Genomic DNA, 17,776 nt, shown 5'->3' on the forward strand with positions numbered 1-17,776 from the left:
GGGGGGCGTTCAGGAATCCCAGGTAGGGAAGCAGCATTTACAGCATGGTAGCTTGGAGCAGTGCTTTGGGGTCTGGCAGGTTGGGATGAAATCCCAGTCCCTTCTCTTGTAACACATGGGAACTAAGCCGTGTTACTTCTGGAGGCCTCAGTTCTCACTTCTGTAACATGGGGATGATAGTCCCATCTTGTACGGCTGCTGGAAAGGTTAGACAGGAATGAACGTAAAGTGCTCAGCATGATGCCTGGTATGCAGTAAGCGATTACGAAGTGAGAGTCATTATTATAGTAAATATATTTATGACTTTGATATGTGTCCTGTAACCATGACAAAGAGACCTACTTCACAAGCTTGTTGTGAAGGTCAAATGAATTAATACGTACGAAAGAACTGTGACAAAGGATAGCACAATATCACTTGGCCACAAAATGGAATGAAGTTCTGACAGACGCTGCAACATGGATGAATGAACCTTGAAAATACTACGCAAAGTGAATTATCCGGGCACAGCAAGACAAATACTGTATGATTCCAGTTACACAAGGCACCTGGAACCTGGCAAGTTCAGAGACACATGGTACAACAGGGGCTACCAGGGGTTGAGTGGAGGGAGAATGGAGAGGGATTGCCTACCGTGTACAGAGTTTCTGTCTGGGATGATGGAACAGAGAGTGGTGACGGTTGTACAACATTGTGAATGTTTTTTAATGCCCGTGAATTATACACATAAAATGGGAAATTTTTAAGTACAGCAGAAATGAAATGTTAGGTTCACATGCCATTTTTAACAAAAATAAACACCACTAGCACTGAGATTAAGACAGAGACAAATTGGGACATTTTATCTGTTCAGGGTTTTTAAACTATACTTGTATTTGTAGAGTGTTATGTACTTCTAGGAAGAATGTGTATATATTTTTTTTTTTATTTTTAAATTTTTTTTTTTCAACGTTTATTTATTTTTGGGACAGAGAGAGACAGAGCATGAACGGGCGAGGGGCAGAGAGAGAGGGAGACACAGAATCGGAAACAGGCTCCAGGCTCTGAGCCATCAGCCCAGAGCCCGACGCGGGGCTCGAACTCACGGACCGCGAGATCGTGACCTGGCTGAAGTCGGACGCTCAACCGACTGCGCCACCCAGGCGCCCCGAATGTGTATATTTTTATATTAAATTCTAAAGAGGGGATGAATCTAGGGTTGGCATAACGATTGTCCTAAAATCTGGACCGTAGGGGGCTCTTGGGTGGCTCAGTCGGTTACGTATCCGACTTAGACTCAGGTCATGATCTCGCACTTTGTGAGTTTGAGCCCCTGTAGGGCTCTGTGCTGACAGCTCAGAGCCTGAAGCCTGCTTTGGATTCTGTGTCTTCTCCTCTCTCTGCCCCTCTCATGCTCATGCTCTGTCTCTCAATAGTAAATAAAAAAAATGTTAAAAAAAAATTAAAATCTGGATAGTAGGACCACCTTCTATATATAGGAGTCTAACAATTTTATTTCATTTTCGACTTTGGATCACACCCAGTGTGCTTGCCTTTACCGAGTGCTTCTCTCTGGTAAACAGTTGTATAGGACATTGTGGAGGTACATATTGTATGTGAGAATGTATAACCTAACGAGGACGTAGAAATGGATACATGCATCCTCATCTGGAGATAAGAAGTTTAGCACTGAGAACATGCTGTTTAGAAGCAGACAAGCATGGAAACCTTAGACAAAAGAATGTGTCTTGGGGCCTTGATGGGAACACGTGTGGCTCACTGACCTGTGTTCCCTGACTGTTGATGTCGATGGCATCGCTCCACTCAGTTGTTGTGTCCCCCAGACATTCTACTCTCAAAAAGAGGCTAGGAAGTAAGTCTTTGGTCTTGCAGTCTGGATAATTGGAAATCTGATGATACAGTTCATGATGAATTGAGCACTCAGAAGGAATTCTTCTGCAATAAACCTCAAACTTTGGAATATCTAAAAAAAAAAAAAAAAGGCATATGCAGACTCAGGCCTTGACAAAGACGAAGGGATATTAAACATAATGTGGCAGGAGAAACTTCTCGAAGAGAGATGAATGATACTTTTATTTCACTGTTCTTCACAGGATCACAGGTAGCTACTGAATTAAAAACCTCCAGGAAGATTATAGGTTTTATATTATTTAGATTCAATGCGATAAAATATACCTTTAATATTTTCCTTTATAAGGATTGTTACTGGACATCTGTTGTGGAAAATTATCCGAGGACTAGGGTCTTCTGAGAGGGTTAAATAAGTCACTCCAAAGTGTTCTTGATATGTCAGTGCTACTGCCCTGGAATGAAATCAAATCAAATGACAGAAGCGGTTTAGAAAAAAATGAATGCTTCCTCTCGTGGTACATGTTTATTTAGATTTGTAATATTCACAACTGCACAACACCATCTCTTTTATCAATCAGAAGAAGTGTTTTCCAGAGAAAGGAGGCCATCCTCTCATCTAGTAATGGACTTATACTAATTACAGCTTTACCGACTTTTTCTCGACAATAGTATCACATAATTATCATGAAATATTCAAAGACGTAAAAAATTATTTCAAAGAGGAAAACCATAACTTCTACCACTTAGAATTCTGGCCAACTGTGTGCTAACCTCTTCCTCCTGCTCTGCTCTCCTTTGTGCAGATGTGCCTTAAACTCTACACATGCAGGGCCTTCTTCTTCAGAAGTGCTTGGTAAATTTTGGCTTAAGAGGAGATGATATGCTTTTAGAAAGACTGCTAGAGAACATGGGTACTTGCTCTTTTTATATTCAAAAGGTAGGTAGGCTCATAATGCTGGCTGTCAGTTTTCACATCATCATATTGACATGACCTCCACTTTGCATACCAAGAGCAAAGCTGTATTAATCGGTGTTAGAAAAAGTGCTGTGTGGGCATAGGCTGTCCTCTACAGCGGAGACACAAAACTCTTCCAGTCTACATCATAGACTACCAAACAATATTTCGTATCAAAACAGGACAAAAAAATCCTCTCGGAGGTTTAAATTACATGGACTGATCAAATTAATCAAAGAAATCAGGTATTTGCCAAATGTAGCCCTCAGTTTACACTGATTAAAAGGGGTTGATGATGCATTAAAGAATTCCCCAAATGCCATTTACCCTGTTCACCAAGGTAACCTCTTCCCATAGTATTTGCCTGAAATGCCAAAGTGAATTGTCCAGTAGCGTTTGGGGAAATCACATTAATAACACATCAAAGGTGCATGGCAGGACTGAGGGGAGGAGGGGGAAGAGGAGATGGGGCTTGTAGGAAGCGAATTCACTTGCTGAGTACAGTCCCTGGATTCATACCAAAGCTCTTTTCCCAGCCTAATTTTGAAAGAGCTGGGGCAAGCCAACCTCAGAGAATTTCTTCTTGCTAGCCAAGAAAGCTGGGGGGCCAGGACTAACATATGGTATTTTCAATCTAATATCTAGTTTAGTATTTGTAGATAAGATTAAGTTATATTAATCAATCGTGTCTTAGAATTCTTAGAATTTTAAACATCATTTCCAAATGCAATTTTATTTTAAATTTTGGCTTTCAGTTTTAAAAATAAATTTTGTTTTCTCGACATAGGTTCACATCACTTTCAAAAATACTTCCTTCAACTCACCACACTTAACTTCTCCAGCCAGAATATAAATATAACCACTCCTCTTCAGAATCAGGGATGAAAAGTGTTTATAAAATCAGGATGTTTCTGAATGTTGTGAAAGAAGAAGGGATATGTGTAGGGAACAGGGCCTTACTATTATGGATAACGTAAGTTGGGAAGTTATCGTTTAAAATATTACTATTAGAAATCTCTGTAGACATCAAAAAGTTAGAATAGCTCGAATCTCAAATGAAGTCTGTAAAATCACAATCACGGGAAAAAGGTACCTCTAAGAAGATCACAAGATGTTTTCTTCTGTACTTTTTGCATATACCATAAATAAGTTATTCCCGACAGCTACAGAAAGGACGTATTGCATGCAAAACAACCACAAAATAAAAGTCCAGTATGAACAAACCATTACATGTCTCCGGCTTGATTCTGTGGTTGTTATTTGCATAATTGGTAATCGGTAATTGGAGCAACTTGTGTGCAGGAACAACCACAGAACAGAGTCTTCTGTGACTTGTGTTTATCTAAGTTATCTCTGCTAATGACTTTTAAAGAAAAATTCCATTTTGAAGTAGATGTAAAATATGGGAAAGGAAAAAGGTTTTCCAACTTGACTCTCTCATATTTTAACCCTTGACAGAGGCTAAGAAGTCATCATAGAAGGCTATCTTTTCATTTTGATGTATTGCTGCTATTTCATGCCACAAACACCATCATTCCCCCCCACCCCCACCCCCCATAAGCTGCAATAAGGGAAAAATCTCATCAGGAGTACGCTGGGGCAACCCACATGTGATCACAATGTTTGCCCAATTGTGTACGATGTCTAGAAGCCATTAAAAATCAAAGTAAAACCTGGGGCACCCGGGTGGCTCAGTCAGGTAAGCGTCTGACTTCAGCTCAGGTCACGATCTCACGGTCTGTGAGTTCAAGCCCCGCATCAGGCTCTGTGCTGACGGCTCAGAGCCCGGAGCCTGCTTCAGATTCTGTGTCTCCCTCTCTCTCTGCCCCTCTCCTGCTCCTCAAAAGTAAATACACATTAAAAAAAGTAAAAGTCAAACCCAGTTTTACACGTGGTGAGCAATGCAGCTGTTTTTGTCTCTCCTGGTGCCTTGATGAAGAGCTATCGCAACAAGCTAAGAAGGGCATTCACACGGAGATAAAATACCTGGTGCAGAATCCATTTTCCCCACAACTTCCGAAGGGCACAGCTACACTCTGTCTGGGAAACTCTTGTTTAACTATAGCTGGCAGGCTCCAGCACTGGGAACTGTTGGCACCTGAGGCAGGAGAAAAGGCCAGCAAGATCTGCTTCTGCAGCATGGAGGCATCCAGTGGTGACTGACTGATATCGGGCATCAGGTCCCAGCAAGGAAGGGAGCTGGATTTCACAGCAGGCTGCTCTCCACCTGCGCAGATGCTGAAAGTGGCACTGTCTGGAACGTGAAAATACTGAGAAAAGAAAAGACAATGCCGAGAGAGCACGGTTACTGCACCAATGGAGAGAAGTGAAGCTTTTGAAAGCACAGCTTCTAAGAAACCATAACCATGTAGTCTCAGGAGGTGGCTGGGTGGGGGACATGGGCATGTGAGAATCCCATTCCCAAGAGAAAGCCCCAGTGAGACTATTACAAGCTGTAGGGGCAGGGTCTGCTTTTCTAGGCATAATGAAACATGATAGGGCCGGGGTGACTTAGAAGGTGATGCAAAGTTCTCAATGTCCCCCAGGTACTGCAAAAATCCAGATGTCGTAAGGGTCGACATGCCACATGCTGGGGAGAGAGTCCTCTTGGATGGGTATCACCAGACTGAAAGGGTGCGCTCTGAGGGGCCTTGGGAAGAAGAGAGCTGAATGAGATACAGAACAGTGAACTGGGAGCTCAGAAGACAAACTCTGTTTAAGGCTCATCCTGAGGGAGGAGGAAACTCTGATCCCAACCCTCAGTTGAAATTCCACAGGGTTTCTGGCACATTAGAAAGTCTCAGAAGTTTGACTTAAAAAGGACCTTTAGAGATACTTTATTTAAAACTCTTCTTTCACATCTGAGGAAGCTGCTTTCCAGAGAGCTGCTGACTTGTCCAACATCACAAAGACAGTGAGTGGCAAAGCCCAGCTGGAGCCAGGCTTCCTGCTTCCCATTTGGTGGGTTTCCCACTGTTCCACACACCTCTCTGAGAGGCTAGGGACCGTCATGTCTTTAAAAATAATGCCTACACCTGCCTGAAGCAGGGTATGGTTGAAAAAGGGGACACTCCTCAGCTGCCTGGAAGTACGTGGGCCCATCCCTCTTCTCCAGGGAGCTGAGGCAAAGCAGGAGTTCACTGTGATGCTGGGGTTGTGGTTGCCGCCGGCTACTACCATTTCCTGAGTGCCTGGCCTTTTTACTCATATTAGCTCATCTAATTGTCACCAAAAACCTGTAAGGAATGAAAAATTATGCCTATTTTCAGAGGAGGAAATGTCAGCGTGGAAAGCCCTGACCGAAGGTCTCAGGAAGCCCGAAGGTGGGGAGGAGCAGGAGAATTATCTGCACACATGCTGATTCTCTTGCCAAATCCTCACCTAAAATGGAAACATTGTTGACTTCTATTTCCCGACCGGTACTTCTGGTCACATAGTTATTCTGATACTTTGAAGAACCAAAATGAAATTCGATTATTCTGACATTTTTGTAAATACTATCATGCACTGTAAGCTTAGAAGAGTAAGACTTTCATCCTGTTTTAGTGTTCTAATGTAATTTTTAGGAGCTGAAAGGGATAAAAATAAATGCAGACATAGCTAAAGAAAGAAAATACTTTCCTACGTGATAGTTTCAATAGCATAAAACAACAGCTTACCACTTAGCATATCATGTTTTTAAGTCCTTTTAAAATATCTCCTTACTCTCTCAAAATAGAAGTTTTCACTTTAATTGTATAAAGAAGAGAATCAAAAATCTTTCTTGGATTTATTTTCTGCATATTCTGCCAGTGGGATGCTAACATAAATGGGCTGGTACCTTTTCACAGTTACTCTCCTCGTGGGCAGAGAAGTCAGGGCTCCCACACGCGTGGCTCACCTGGGGCCGAGCCCTCTGCCCACATGGCTCCTCCAGGCACCGCAGCCTGCGAGGCAGATGCTCTTTTCCACGACACCCGGGAGCCAGCCCTCAGGCCACTGCCCCGCGGGCGGGGCTTTGCCTTCGCGAGCATGCTAGCCGAGTGTGCTGTGGCCTCCAGCGGCTGGGGCACACACGACACGAATCCAGCAGTGCGTCGGGACCTGCTGCGTGTTCATTACCTGGAAGCGCTGGCCACGACATCCGTGGTTTTAATTCAGTGCAAAATAAATTTCTCTTTACCTACATTCAGTGTTAGTTTCCTTGTTTATTCTAGGCTAAAACCTTAATCTTACTTATCGCTAATTGATCGAAACTTAAGACAAATCAATAATGCTATCGATTGCTTACCTCCTTTCCAGAGTGGGGTTTGGAGACAGATAACTGCGGTTTATAAAATATCTGATAGGGCATATTATTGATTATCATAGTCTTGTCTTCAATCTGAATAATCTGTATACCCTGCTGAACCAGGGAGGAGATGCAGAATTGACATAACTGCAAGACAAGTGAGGAAAGAACGATTTTGAAAACATTATAAGGCACGTAAAACTTTCTCCTTTTTTAAAGGGCCGTTTTATCTCTCAGCTTGCCCACGACAATACCAATTTTACCTTTTGTTCCAGCACATTTAAATTTTTTTTTAATGTTTATTTATTTTTGAGACAGAGAGAGACAGAGCATGAACAGGGGAGGGGCAGAGAGAGAGGGAGACACAGAATCTGAAACAGGCTCCAGGCTCTGAGCTGTCAGCACAGAGCCCGACGCGGGGCTCGAACTCATGGACCGTGAGATCATGACCTGAGCCGAAGTCGGACGCTTAACCGACCGAGCCACCCAGGCGCCCCATGTTCCAGCATATTTATCAGTGTCCCCTTTCAGTCTCAAAGACGTCCCAGCTCCCCAGAGGGCCACTATTTACAACAGGTGTCCTGGCACACCAGTTATTTCTGGTGTTTCCAAGTTATTTAGCCAATTCCCTCACAAAGTATTTATGTAGGAACACTTGTATGTAAACAGAGGTCACTCAGGTTTTCAACATGAAGTCGAGCACTCCTCCTCCTCTTCCTCATGCTCATCGTGGCAGCTACCTCACGAAAGGCCTGGGAGGGACCAACGGGAGCCCTAAGAACAGCATCGAGTGGCCATGGCATACTGCTTTCTTGTGCTCCACTTGTAAGTACTTACGCATGCTAACTCACAGAATCCTCACATGGGGCAGCTACTATTGTCTCCATTTAACAGAAGAGGGAAATGAGGCTCAAAGAGGTCACGTAGCCTGCCCAAGGTCAAAAAGACAGAGAGGGTCTAGTTGGGATTGAAAACCAAGCAGTCTGGTCCTATGGTACAGCTCTTAACCTCTGCGTGTATCATCTCATTACCTTACCATGTTGTATGATGGACTGGTGCTCAGAGAAGATATCCGCTTAGTAAATGGTAATGTCAGGACAGCAGTTCTCAAAGTGTGGCCTGGGATCCGTGTGTGTGTGTGTGTGTGTGTGTGTGTATTGGGGGCGGTGGGGGGGGGAGGGTCTATGAGATCCTTTCAGGGTGTCCAAAGGTCAAAACTATTTTTATAATAAATACCAAGACGCTATTGTCTTTTCCATTCAAATTACCTCATGAGTGTACAGTGAAGTTTTCCAGGGGTTATATGACCTATGATGTCATTACTGTTGTGGCATACATACAGAATGTATGTTTGTGTATTCTTGGGGTCTAAAGTTTTGCTTTAATTGCTAGTTTGATGAGTATCAATAGCCATAGCCCACATGAACAAAAGGGTTTTGGAGGTCTGCAATAATTTTTAAGAGAGTACAGGGGTCCTGACACTAAAAAGTTTGAGAATCACCAGGAAAGAATAATGATATAAATATAGGCAATAATATATTTTCCACCAGTCCATTCATTCATTCACATTTATTCCGCATTTGCTGTGGCCATTTTGTGAGGTGCTGGAGGTATTGGGTGTTGGGTTGTATGGCATCACATTTTTTTCCAGGTTTTGATGGTCGTTCTCAACTTACAACTATTCAGCTTTGGGTGATTCACGCTTGCAGCTCTTTGCCATTTACACCCATGTTACAGTATTTTGGCCGGCAGAACATAAACATGTGTTGCCCAGACAACTCTGAGGAAATGGATACCAGCCTGGAATACTGAAGAGAAACCAACTTCTTTGTATAGAGAAATTTATTTTTAAAAAGTCACCAAATGACCCTAACTTTTTTTCGAGAGGCTCTTCAAAGATGCCTGTCAAAATCTAACTTCTCCCCAGAGAAAGGTCATTCTAAATCATACTACTATGATGAAGTAGCCCTTCTTCTTCTGATTGGGAGGGCTAAAATAACGAAGATACTGTTAAGTACAGCATGAGACCTTAACATGGTACACTATGATATTGTGCTTTCATGCATACCGGTTGCTGTGATGTGTTTCAATAATATATATTGAACTTAATTGGTTTTCACAGAGTTTAGAAAAGATTGATGCTGAAGATCATGCACCATTTGTATTTAGTTAAATAGCCGATTAAGTATGTTTTCTGCATTCATATCATTAAAGGGTGAGAACCAGTCCTCTGTTTAGGAATATAACTTCCTCATAGCATTTGGCACCATGGGAAAATTAGAGCGGCTTTTGCTCAGGATGCCCTTTCCAGGAACGTAACCTTTGCTATAGGAGGTTTGTCCTTTCACTCAGTGCACAGAATGTTAGCAACTGTACTTCCTGCTCTAAGAAAAGGAGGCCAAGTACATTTGTGGATATTTTGGAATAAGTTCATTTTTCCCCCACATACGATCAATCAAGTGACCGCTGAGTGTTCCGAAATAGAGTGGTTATTGGATAAATTATGTGACATGGCTTTTATCACTGCTAAAGGAGAAAAAAAAAAAACCCTGTATAAGACAGAGGTCTAAGAAATCACATGTTGGACTGTTATAAATTGTCTAGAGCAAGTTGTACCAAAACTGGATTAAAAAGAAAGGGGTAGGCTCATTTTAAACAGGTGGAGGGGTAGGCATGCTATTTCCCCTGAGCCATGCAGACTTTGATCCTACCTTCTGATGTCCTGGGAAAGCACCGAGTCTTATTTCAGCATCAACAAACCCTTCTTCGTCCAATGACACAACTTCACCATTACCTCCATCTTTCCACTTTGGAGATGTCAGGTTATGGACCAGTTTAATTGCTACTGACTTATGCACAGTGTTCGTATTTGCCCAGTATATTCCAATTTGAAAAGCCTCCTGGAAAAATAATGCCTCAATTATAAAGTATTTTTCTTAACCGTGACATTTTTACCTCAATTCACAGGAATTTTTTTTATATTATACAATAGGTCTACTTAGGCAACCAAATCCCTTTATGAGTTTTGTTTTTGTTTTTGTAATGGCAACATACATTTTATTTTAGTTCCCAATGTTTTCTTTGATACACAATGGAATTCATATTTATGGAAGGGGGAAAAAAACAACCCCAACTGTGGCTCCCCTATAAATAACAAAAACTTAAAAACTAAGGGTTTCATTTCATTCGACAAAAGAATAATATGCAACCTTAGGTACATGTAGGTCAGCATTCTAATTCCATAAGGTAACATCATCTGATTATTAAAAAAAAAGAAAAAAAATAGGAAAATGCAATTGAATAAAGATGTTCATGAACTGTAGCTCAAAAAAAGTACTCTTCAATTGTTCCCCATGAGGAAAACATTTTATTTAGCAGTTCCATGTACTCTGTTTTCTTATAGATTTATGTACTTCTTGAAATGGGTTAGCCTTATCAAGAAAGTTCTCTTGTGATGGAGTACAGTCTTGCTGCAAAATTCTGTTTTACATTAGGGTTTCCCCCTGTGCCAGCAATGATTCCATATTGTTATTATCAACAACTGGGTGGACATCTATGATTATGGATATCCAAGTCCACTTATAAAGGAAAAGGGGCCCTGACAAAAACAGTTGTTCAGAAATCCTCAATTCTTACCCACCTTGCAGATCCCAGAGAATTTCTGTAAGAACCACAAATCTATCTAGGGAGTGGGTTAGCACAGAATATGACTCTATATCCTTAACATACCCTGGGTAGGCCAATCCTAATGCTTGTCAAATATCCTGTACACAATGAAAATGAAAATGTAACTACTAGAAGTTATCAAATTTAATGATAACTCAAGCGTGAACACTGCTGATGGGGGAAAAAGACATCTGAAATGTCTTTGAATATCAAAGAACATTCCATACCCCTTACACATGCATCTAAGACGACAGTTTTCTACAACTGATTCTGCTAAGAACATAAATGCAACCTCAGAATAAAGGCTAGCTGTTGAAAGCAAAGAATTCATATTAGCTAAAAAAATGGTTATAGTACCTGAAAATTAGGAGGGATAATAATTTTGCCAGCAGGAACCTGTAGAACAATCTTCTCTCCTTCAAACAACCAGAGGTCCCACTTGGATTGATTGATAAGCAGGGCCCAGGGTAGAAGTTCTATCAACAGCGTTCTAACATATGGCTTCCAGACTGACAGCTTCACTCGCATTGGGCTATCCCACTGACTCAGCTGTTCATTCCTGTTCCAAATACCACATCCAAGAGACTCAATGAAAAATGATGACTTCAGTATTCATGAAATATGTTTAGGATTCCAGACACACAATGCTCTTGTATGACACCTTTTCACACTAGACTCATCCAACGCTGAATTTGCATCCAGGAGAAAGAAACTTTTCACGCAATTACGTTCTAGGTTATGAGTAAAGCAGTCTACAAAATACATTTTCCCAGACAATAAAAGGTCAGAATTGGATAGATGCATGCATATATCTTCTTTTTAAAAACACCTTTTATGGTATCTAGCGTTTTGGTGAATGGTCATTTATTAATATTGGTAAATGTTTGTAGACAAAGATTGCTGGAGAACATTACCTGTCAGAATCCTTTTCATTATATGGCCACATGGGTTGAAGGGACTTTTCTGACCCATAGAATTCATCAAGGATCTGATTAACTGTGCATCCAGGGTGTATCTTAGTGGCTATTTGCTTAATGAGGGATGTAGAGATGGGGACAGCACAGTGTGAGGGATCATCTTCTTCTCTAGGCAGTCGAAAGGAAAAAATAGGAGTAAATACCAGATTTCTAAAGTGGCAGACAATTTACTGAAAAAATATAACCCTAGATATATTATAGACCAATACTTTTTTGTGAGATTGAGGCAATTTTTGGCGATTTAGGGATTGGTAACACAGTTTTTGCATAATATGGGCCCTGGCCCCTTCTCCCTGCCGCCGCTCCCCATGTTCTTGGGTGAGAGCTCTATTCATTTCTTCTTCCACTAGAGAAATTATGTGTCAATTAAATTTTCTGATCCCTCTTATTTATTTCTAAGTTTAACGAAAGAGGCTGAATTTTATCCAAAACTATTGAAGAGGATAAGAGAACACTAGGCAGGGCAATTTTATTTAAAAAAAAAATTTTTTTTTAACGCTTATTTATTTTTGAGACAGAGACAGAGCATGAACGGGGGAGGGCAGAGAGAGAGGGGAGACACAGAATTGGAAACAGGCTCCAGGCTCCGAGCCATCAGCCCAGAGTCCGACACGGGGCTCGAACTCAGGGACCGCGAGATCGTGACCTGAGCTGAAGTCGGACGCTCAACCGACTGAGCCACCCAGGCGCCCCTAGGCAGGGCAATTTTAAAATAACATTCTCATAAGGAACGCTACAAAAAATTCTACCTCCCTTCTTCCCCTCCATAATACAAAGTTGCTTTTCTACTGAATCTCTCTTAGGAAAAATGTGAGGACTTTTCCAGTACCTTGCTTGAAATGTTAGGTGATGTACAAGGTCAGGTTCTATGTTTTGCAGTGGTTTTTCCTGTCCTTTTCCTGGAATAATCTGTGTTTCACTCAATCCCAGACTCCTTTTCTCCAAATGTATGATAATGGGGTCTGGAAGATGACTTCTCATGATAAAAAGAGGGCTGAACACAATCTATAAAAATAAAAGGACAGAACAACTTTCATATTTGCTTTGTTGCAGTATTCCAGCTGTTTGATGCTGAAACAAACTTGTAATAAATCTCTTCTCTGGGTCACTCTGACCTTAATTTATTTCAGAACAGGAGAGGTCAGAGTCATATACCATCTTTTAGGATTGGAAAGCACTCACCATTCGTTGTTGCACTTGAGAGTTGGGTTCTAATGTCAAAACTGTGCACCACACATAAAAAATGGAACTGTTTGAAGATGGCACCTGCATATGAGGTAGTAAAGGCTTCTATTAAACACTAGTTTATTAATTAATCAAAATGAGGCACAGATATAATGTCAGTTTCGAGATTTAAACAATTTAAAGTTATAGAAAAAAGCCACTAAAAAAAAGAATAACTAAGCAAAAACAGATTTCATTATGGTATAAAGTGAACGTGCAGTGAGTCCATGAAGCCAACGCTTTCTTAAAGACAAGGGGATTTGGTATGAGGAGAGACTGACACAAGACGGGGTGGGAGAACGGCTGAGAAGATTTGTCCCTCGTGGGAATGAAAGTGATGATGGCAGAAGGCAAGAAAGAGATAAGCAATCGACAGCCCACTGCCAAGATTTTTCAAGTGGGGAGAACACCATCCCTTCCCTCACCCCTCCCCCACACCTCCACCCCAAGCCCTGCTGCATCAGGATCTTTCTCAAGATAGAACTTGCCTCCACCTGAAAGGAATAGTGTCTTAGCTCTAAGAACTCCTGTGTGGCTGTGGGATGGGAGGAAACACTGAGAAGCAACATTCAAAGTCTTTTTATATTATTTCAGATCTCCCTCTTTTGTACAGGTCATTTTTTAGATAAAGTACTATGCTGAATAAAGAACATAATGAGGAATGCTAATTTTAAAGCTGCTCTATTCCAGATTGTACTACTTCTTATACCTGAATGACAATGCTATACTCAGGGGACTTAGATTCCAAACACACGTCTCTTGACCAATCTTCATCTCCTTTGGCCTTTACACACAACTCTGTCAGTTCACTGTTTTCCAGTATGTATGAAGGCAATTTCTGTTTGGCTGTGAGGCAGTCGAAATGTTCTCGAATCACAGCTTCTCCATCTTGACCAATGTAATGCTGAACGACTTTTAGTTCTATACTTTGAGACAAGTAACTACAGATGATCTGTCTTCCACAGATGATAATCTAAAAGATAATAAATAAACAAACAACACAAATAAAGCTCCATCAATTCAGATTTCATGAACTGGAAATACGTAACTGTTCTGACAGTAAACTTGTTGGTTTTAACAGAAAGAAAATGAAGTCATTAGCTTATTTGGAGCATACCAAAAGAAAGGTTTGGTCGTATTTGCTTTGTTCATGTTGAGTTTACAGCACTCAAAAGACAGGCACAGGCAGGGTCCACATCCAGCTAGAAACACTGATTGTGTGCTTGAGAGTGAGGTGGGGCAGGAGATAACAGACCTATGGAATGAAAGCCTTGCAAATGTGCACACACAAAAGATAGTTGACCTGGAAAAGAGGTGGAGGTTGAAACTAGCAACAGGCCAAGAGTTTAGGGGCAGACTCAGAGGCAAGAAGCCAGGCCAGGGGCCGGAGAAGAAGAGGCAAAGAGGGGTGGAGGTAAACCAGGAGAAGTGGTGTTGCTGAAACTCCAAGAGCAGAGACCGACCAAGATGTGGTAGTGAGTGGTGTCCATAATGTGGCAGTCAAAAAAGATGGGGGTTGAAAACAAGACTTCAGCTCTGGTGGCTGAGAGGCCAACTGGTGATGTATCTATTCCCAAGGCTGGTTTCCAAGGGCTTCCTGCAGTCTTACGCAGTAAGAGATCATTTTATAAATTGATAATAAAAAAATAACTTTTAACTCAGATGCCTTATTTTATTTTATTCAGGTCTTCCCCATAGAGAAGAAGCATGTATCATTGTAAAACACACGTAATTACCCATTAAACCCATGTATTACCCAATTTGTCATCCAGCTAAGAGTATGGTTCACAGTAGGCATTAAGAAATGTCTCTGAAATCAGTTGAAGTTGAAAAGATAATGCAAAATTTATTCCTATGCAGTGAATCCTTCTGTAATACAAATATTCACCATGAGTGGAAAACAAAGGACTTTCATATACTGGATTCTCTTGTTTGTAATATTTTTTCCAGATTATAAAAATAGTAATCTCTCTCTCTGTCACACACGTACACACATACCCATACATGTGTGGCTTACTTATGGGTCTAAGGATGTGATGGTTAATTTTACATGCTGACTTGAATGGGCCACAGGCTGCACAGGTATTTGATCAAGCATTATTCTGAGTGTGCCTGTGAAGGTGAGGTTCACTGTGTATTGGTAAACTGAGTACGGAAGAGTGCCCTCCCCAATGTGGGTGGGCCTCATCCTGTCAATTCAAGACCTGAATAGAACAAAGAGCCTGAGTAGGAGGGACTCCTCCAACTGAGCTGAGACTTTGGTCTTTCCTGGCCTTTGGACACAGACCAAAAAACATCAGCTCTTCTGGGTTTCAGCCTCCATAACTGTGTGAGCCAATTTAAAATAAATCTCTCCCTCTCCTTCTCTGCATACATATGTACACCCACATATATATGTATGTGTGTGTATATACTCATTTTTACAAATTAGTTCTTTTATTCTCACAGCAACCATATCAAATAGGTGCTGCTATGACTCATGTATGAGGGAAAACAGAGGCACAAGAGAAAACAGAGGCACAAAGATGATGGATAACTTGCGGGACATTACCCAGACTCTCTGGCCTAGAGTCTGTGCTGATAATCACTCTGAAAGTCTGTTTATTATAAAATTAATACCTACTAATTAAGAAAATGTAGAAACTATAGAAAAGAATAAAAACTGCCCATCATAAGGTAAATGTGGTAGATCCCATTGGTTCTATTCTAAATAGGTGGTTCCTCCCTTTCCCTTGATATGAATAACCCTCATTTGGTTTAGGTCTCAAAAAGCAGCAAAGTACTCAGGGAAGGTGGACACCTCCATGAACCCCAGAATCTATTATAATTGTTACAAACTAATCCTGGTAAATCGATTCTCCTTTTGCCAGTGATTACTTTAGGGGTGAACATGGGACGCTCTCTGGCTAATAATATGAAAAGGGAAGACTGCTAAAAGGCTCTGGGAAACATTTTCCTCCTTGATAAGGGAGACAATTTGAGAAGCAAAAGCCCTGCTTCTTGTCTGTCGTGGAAGATGTTATGAGAGGATATATATGCATCCATCTTTCGTAGGCATCTTAAGACAAAAAAGGCAAATCCAACAGGACAGCAGAGCAGCAGATACAGCACTGACTTGCTTAATCAACCAACACCTAACTCGACTTCTTCATTCTTATTATGTGAGATAATAAATGTAAAAGAGGAATAGTTCTTCCTCATTAACTTATTATGAAGACTAAAAAGCCTATTTTGTTACTTCAAACTGAAAACATCCTAATGGATACATTTTCCTATGTGATTAAGGGTACTTTGTAAACATCTTTGTAAGTAAACTATTATTTACACAAATAACTATGAATAATTATTTATGAATGAACTATTACTTACCCCAAATAAACCTGCTAGATTGATAGACCAAAAATAAGATGTCATTGTTGTTTCAAATGGTATTAGTTGAACAGTGATATTTAGCATTTTCTTAAACACTTATTTTCCAACTATCTATTCCTTTGAATTTTCTTTAGAAGGAGAACATCTGTAAAAACCAAACTGTGCTTAACTGTTATATTATTCCTAGATATTCTGCCATAATAATCTTTTAAAACAATGTTTTCTCAGTAACAAACACAGAAGTCAACTGGACCATGAGTCCTAAGTTAGCAGGCAAGCTTTTCTTTAGCATATGCTAGGGGTTACCAGGCACTCATGGTTAAGTCTTATGAGGCCTTAGCGTCGCCTAACTTTAAGTAAACACGTGAAAGCTCTGAGGCAGTATTCAATTTTGTTCTTACTCTTGGTGTGCCCAGGCCTGGCAATGTATGCACACTGCTCTTGCTTCAGAACCTTTGGGCCCCATGAGATTTAGGAGAGAATTTTGCTGTCTCTCACAGAAACCACAGAATCTCTGCAACCATCTGGGACTCACTTTGTTTAAAGACAAAGATCCTCTTGGTGGGTTTTTATAGTTTCATTTTCAACTATAAAGCCTGTTAAATAGGCTTTCAAATTTGATAAAAAGAAAACCCTTAAAAGTGGCCAGGGAGGGAAGGCTACTTAGATGAAGGGAAATCCAAAATGGCTACTCCTCAGAGCGGTGTTCTTCACGGCTGCTCCCACGCAGGGTTCAGCGAGAGCCATGTCTGCTTTTCTTCAACGTGGCAACACTTACAATGCCTTTATTTTGAAAATTATGGTTAAAATTTCAAGATTAATTTATCAGTTGAAGACAGCTACTTAATTTTTTTTAATGTAGGGTTTCTCTTTAATACACATTTCCAGGTTTCACACTAATTCTCCTCTTTCCCCAAAGCCACAAAGACGTGTATTGAAGATTTCCACATGTGATTTTACTTAGCAGGTTTCAGAACTCTTATTAGATCAGTGCCAAGAAGAATAGTGATATTAAAGAATAACTCCAGAACACCAGATGCACTGGAAAATGATATCTTAGCCATGATTAAAAGTGTATGTATAAAGATACAAATATACATACATACATACGTACATATGTACATTTAAGTTTTTAAAGTGGTGAAGTTTTCCTCAATGAGGGGATGGGAAACGTGGGAGCCAATATGTGTACACGGGTAGCTGTATAATGTACAAAGTTCTTGAGAAATTTTGTATGTGGTCAGTTTTCATTCAACTGGAGAAATGAGAGGGTTATAAGAAAGGCAGGGTACAACCAAATGGCATTGTTCAAATGCGCACTAGCCAATTCTCCATCATCCAGGGGCATGTTAATGTACATGTTAAGGTACATCAGGGAGCTGCACACTCACCTCCCCAAATGGAGCTTGGTAATTAGGCAGCTGCAGTTTATTTCCCAGCCCAGGTGGGACAGAAGGAAAG

At 40.8% G+C, this 17,776-nt stretch overlaps 1 protein-coding gene across 7 annotated transcripts in view; it reads right to left on the minus strand.

Annotated features, from left to right (window-relative positions):
• Positions 1-17,776, minus strand: part of VPS13B (vacuolar protein sorting 13 homolog B) — an 822,593-nt gene that overhangs the window by 37,811 nt on the left and 767,006 nt on the right. For all 7 annotated transcript variants that reach the window (XM_086696045.1, XM_086696043.1, XM_086696044.1 and 4 more), the window contains 10 exons: positions 13,653-13,916; positions 12,902-12,985; positions 12,549-12,724; positions 11,657-11,827; positions 11,100-11,301; positions 9,788-9,976; positions 7,077-7,223; positions 4,793-5,076; positions 2,176-2,303; positions 1,764-1,963 (listed from right to left, as the gene is read on the minus strand). In XM_086696045.1, coding sequence (XP_086552171.1) covers positions 1,764-1,963; positions 2,176-2,303; positions 4,793-5,076; positions 7,077-7,223; positions 9,788-9,976; positions 11,100-11,301; positions 11,657-11,827; positions 12,549-12,724; positions 12,902-12,985; positions 13,653-13,916 — 1,845 coding nt within the window. The remainder of the gene's footprint in view (positions 1-1,763; positions 1,964-2,175; positions 2,304-4,792; positions 5,077-7,076; positions 7,224-9,787; positions 9,977-11,099; positions 11,302-11,656; positions 11,828-12,548; positions 12,725-12,901; positions 12,986-13,652; positions 13,917-17,776) is intronic.

Source organism: Puma concolor, chromosome F2 (genome assembly GCF_028749965.1).
Source record: "Puma concolor isolate L17-30 chromosome F2, mPumCon1.1.hap2, whole genome shotgun sequence".
Classification (NCBI taxonomy): domain Eukaryota; kingdom Metazoa; phylum Chordata; class Mammalia; order Carnivora; family Felidae; genus Puma; species Puma concolor.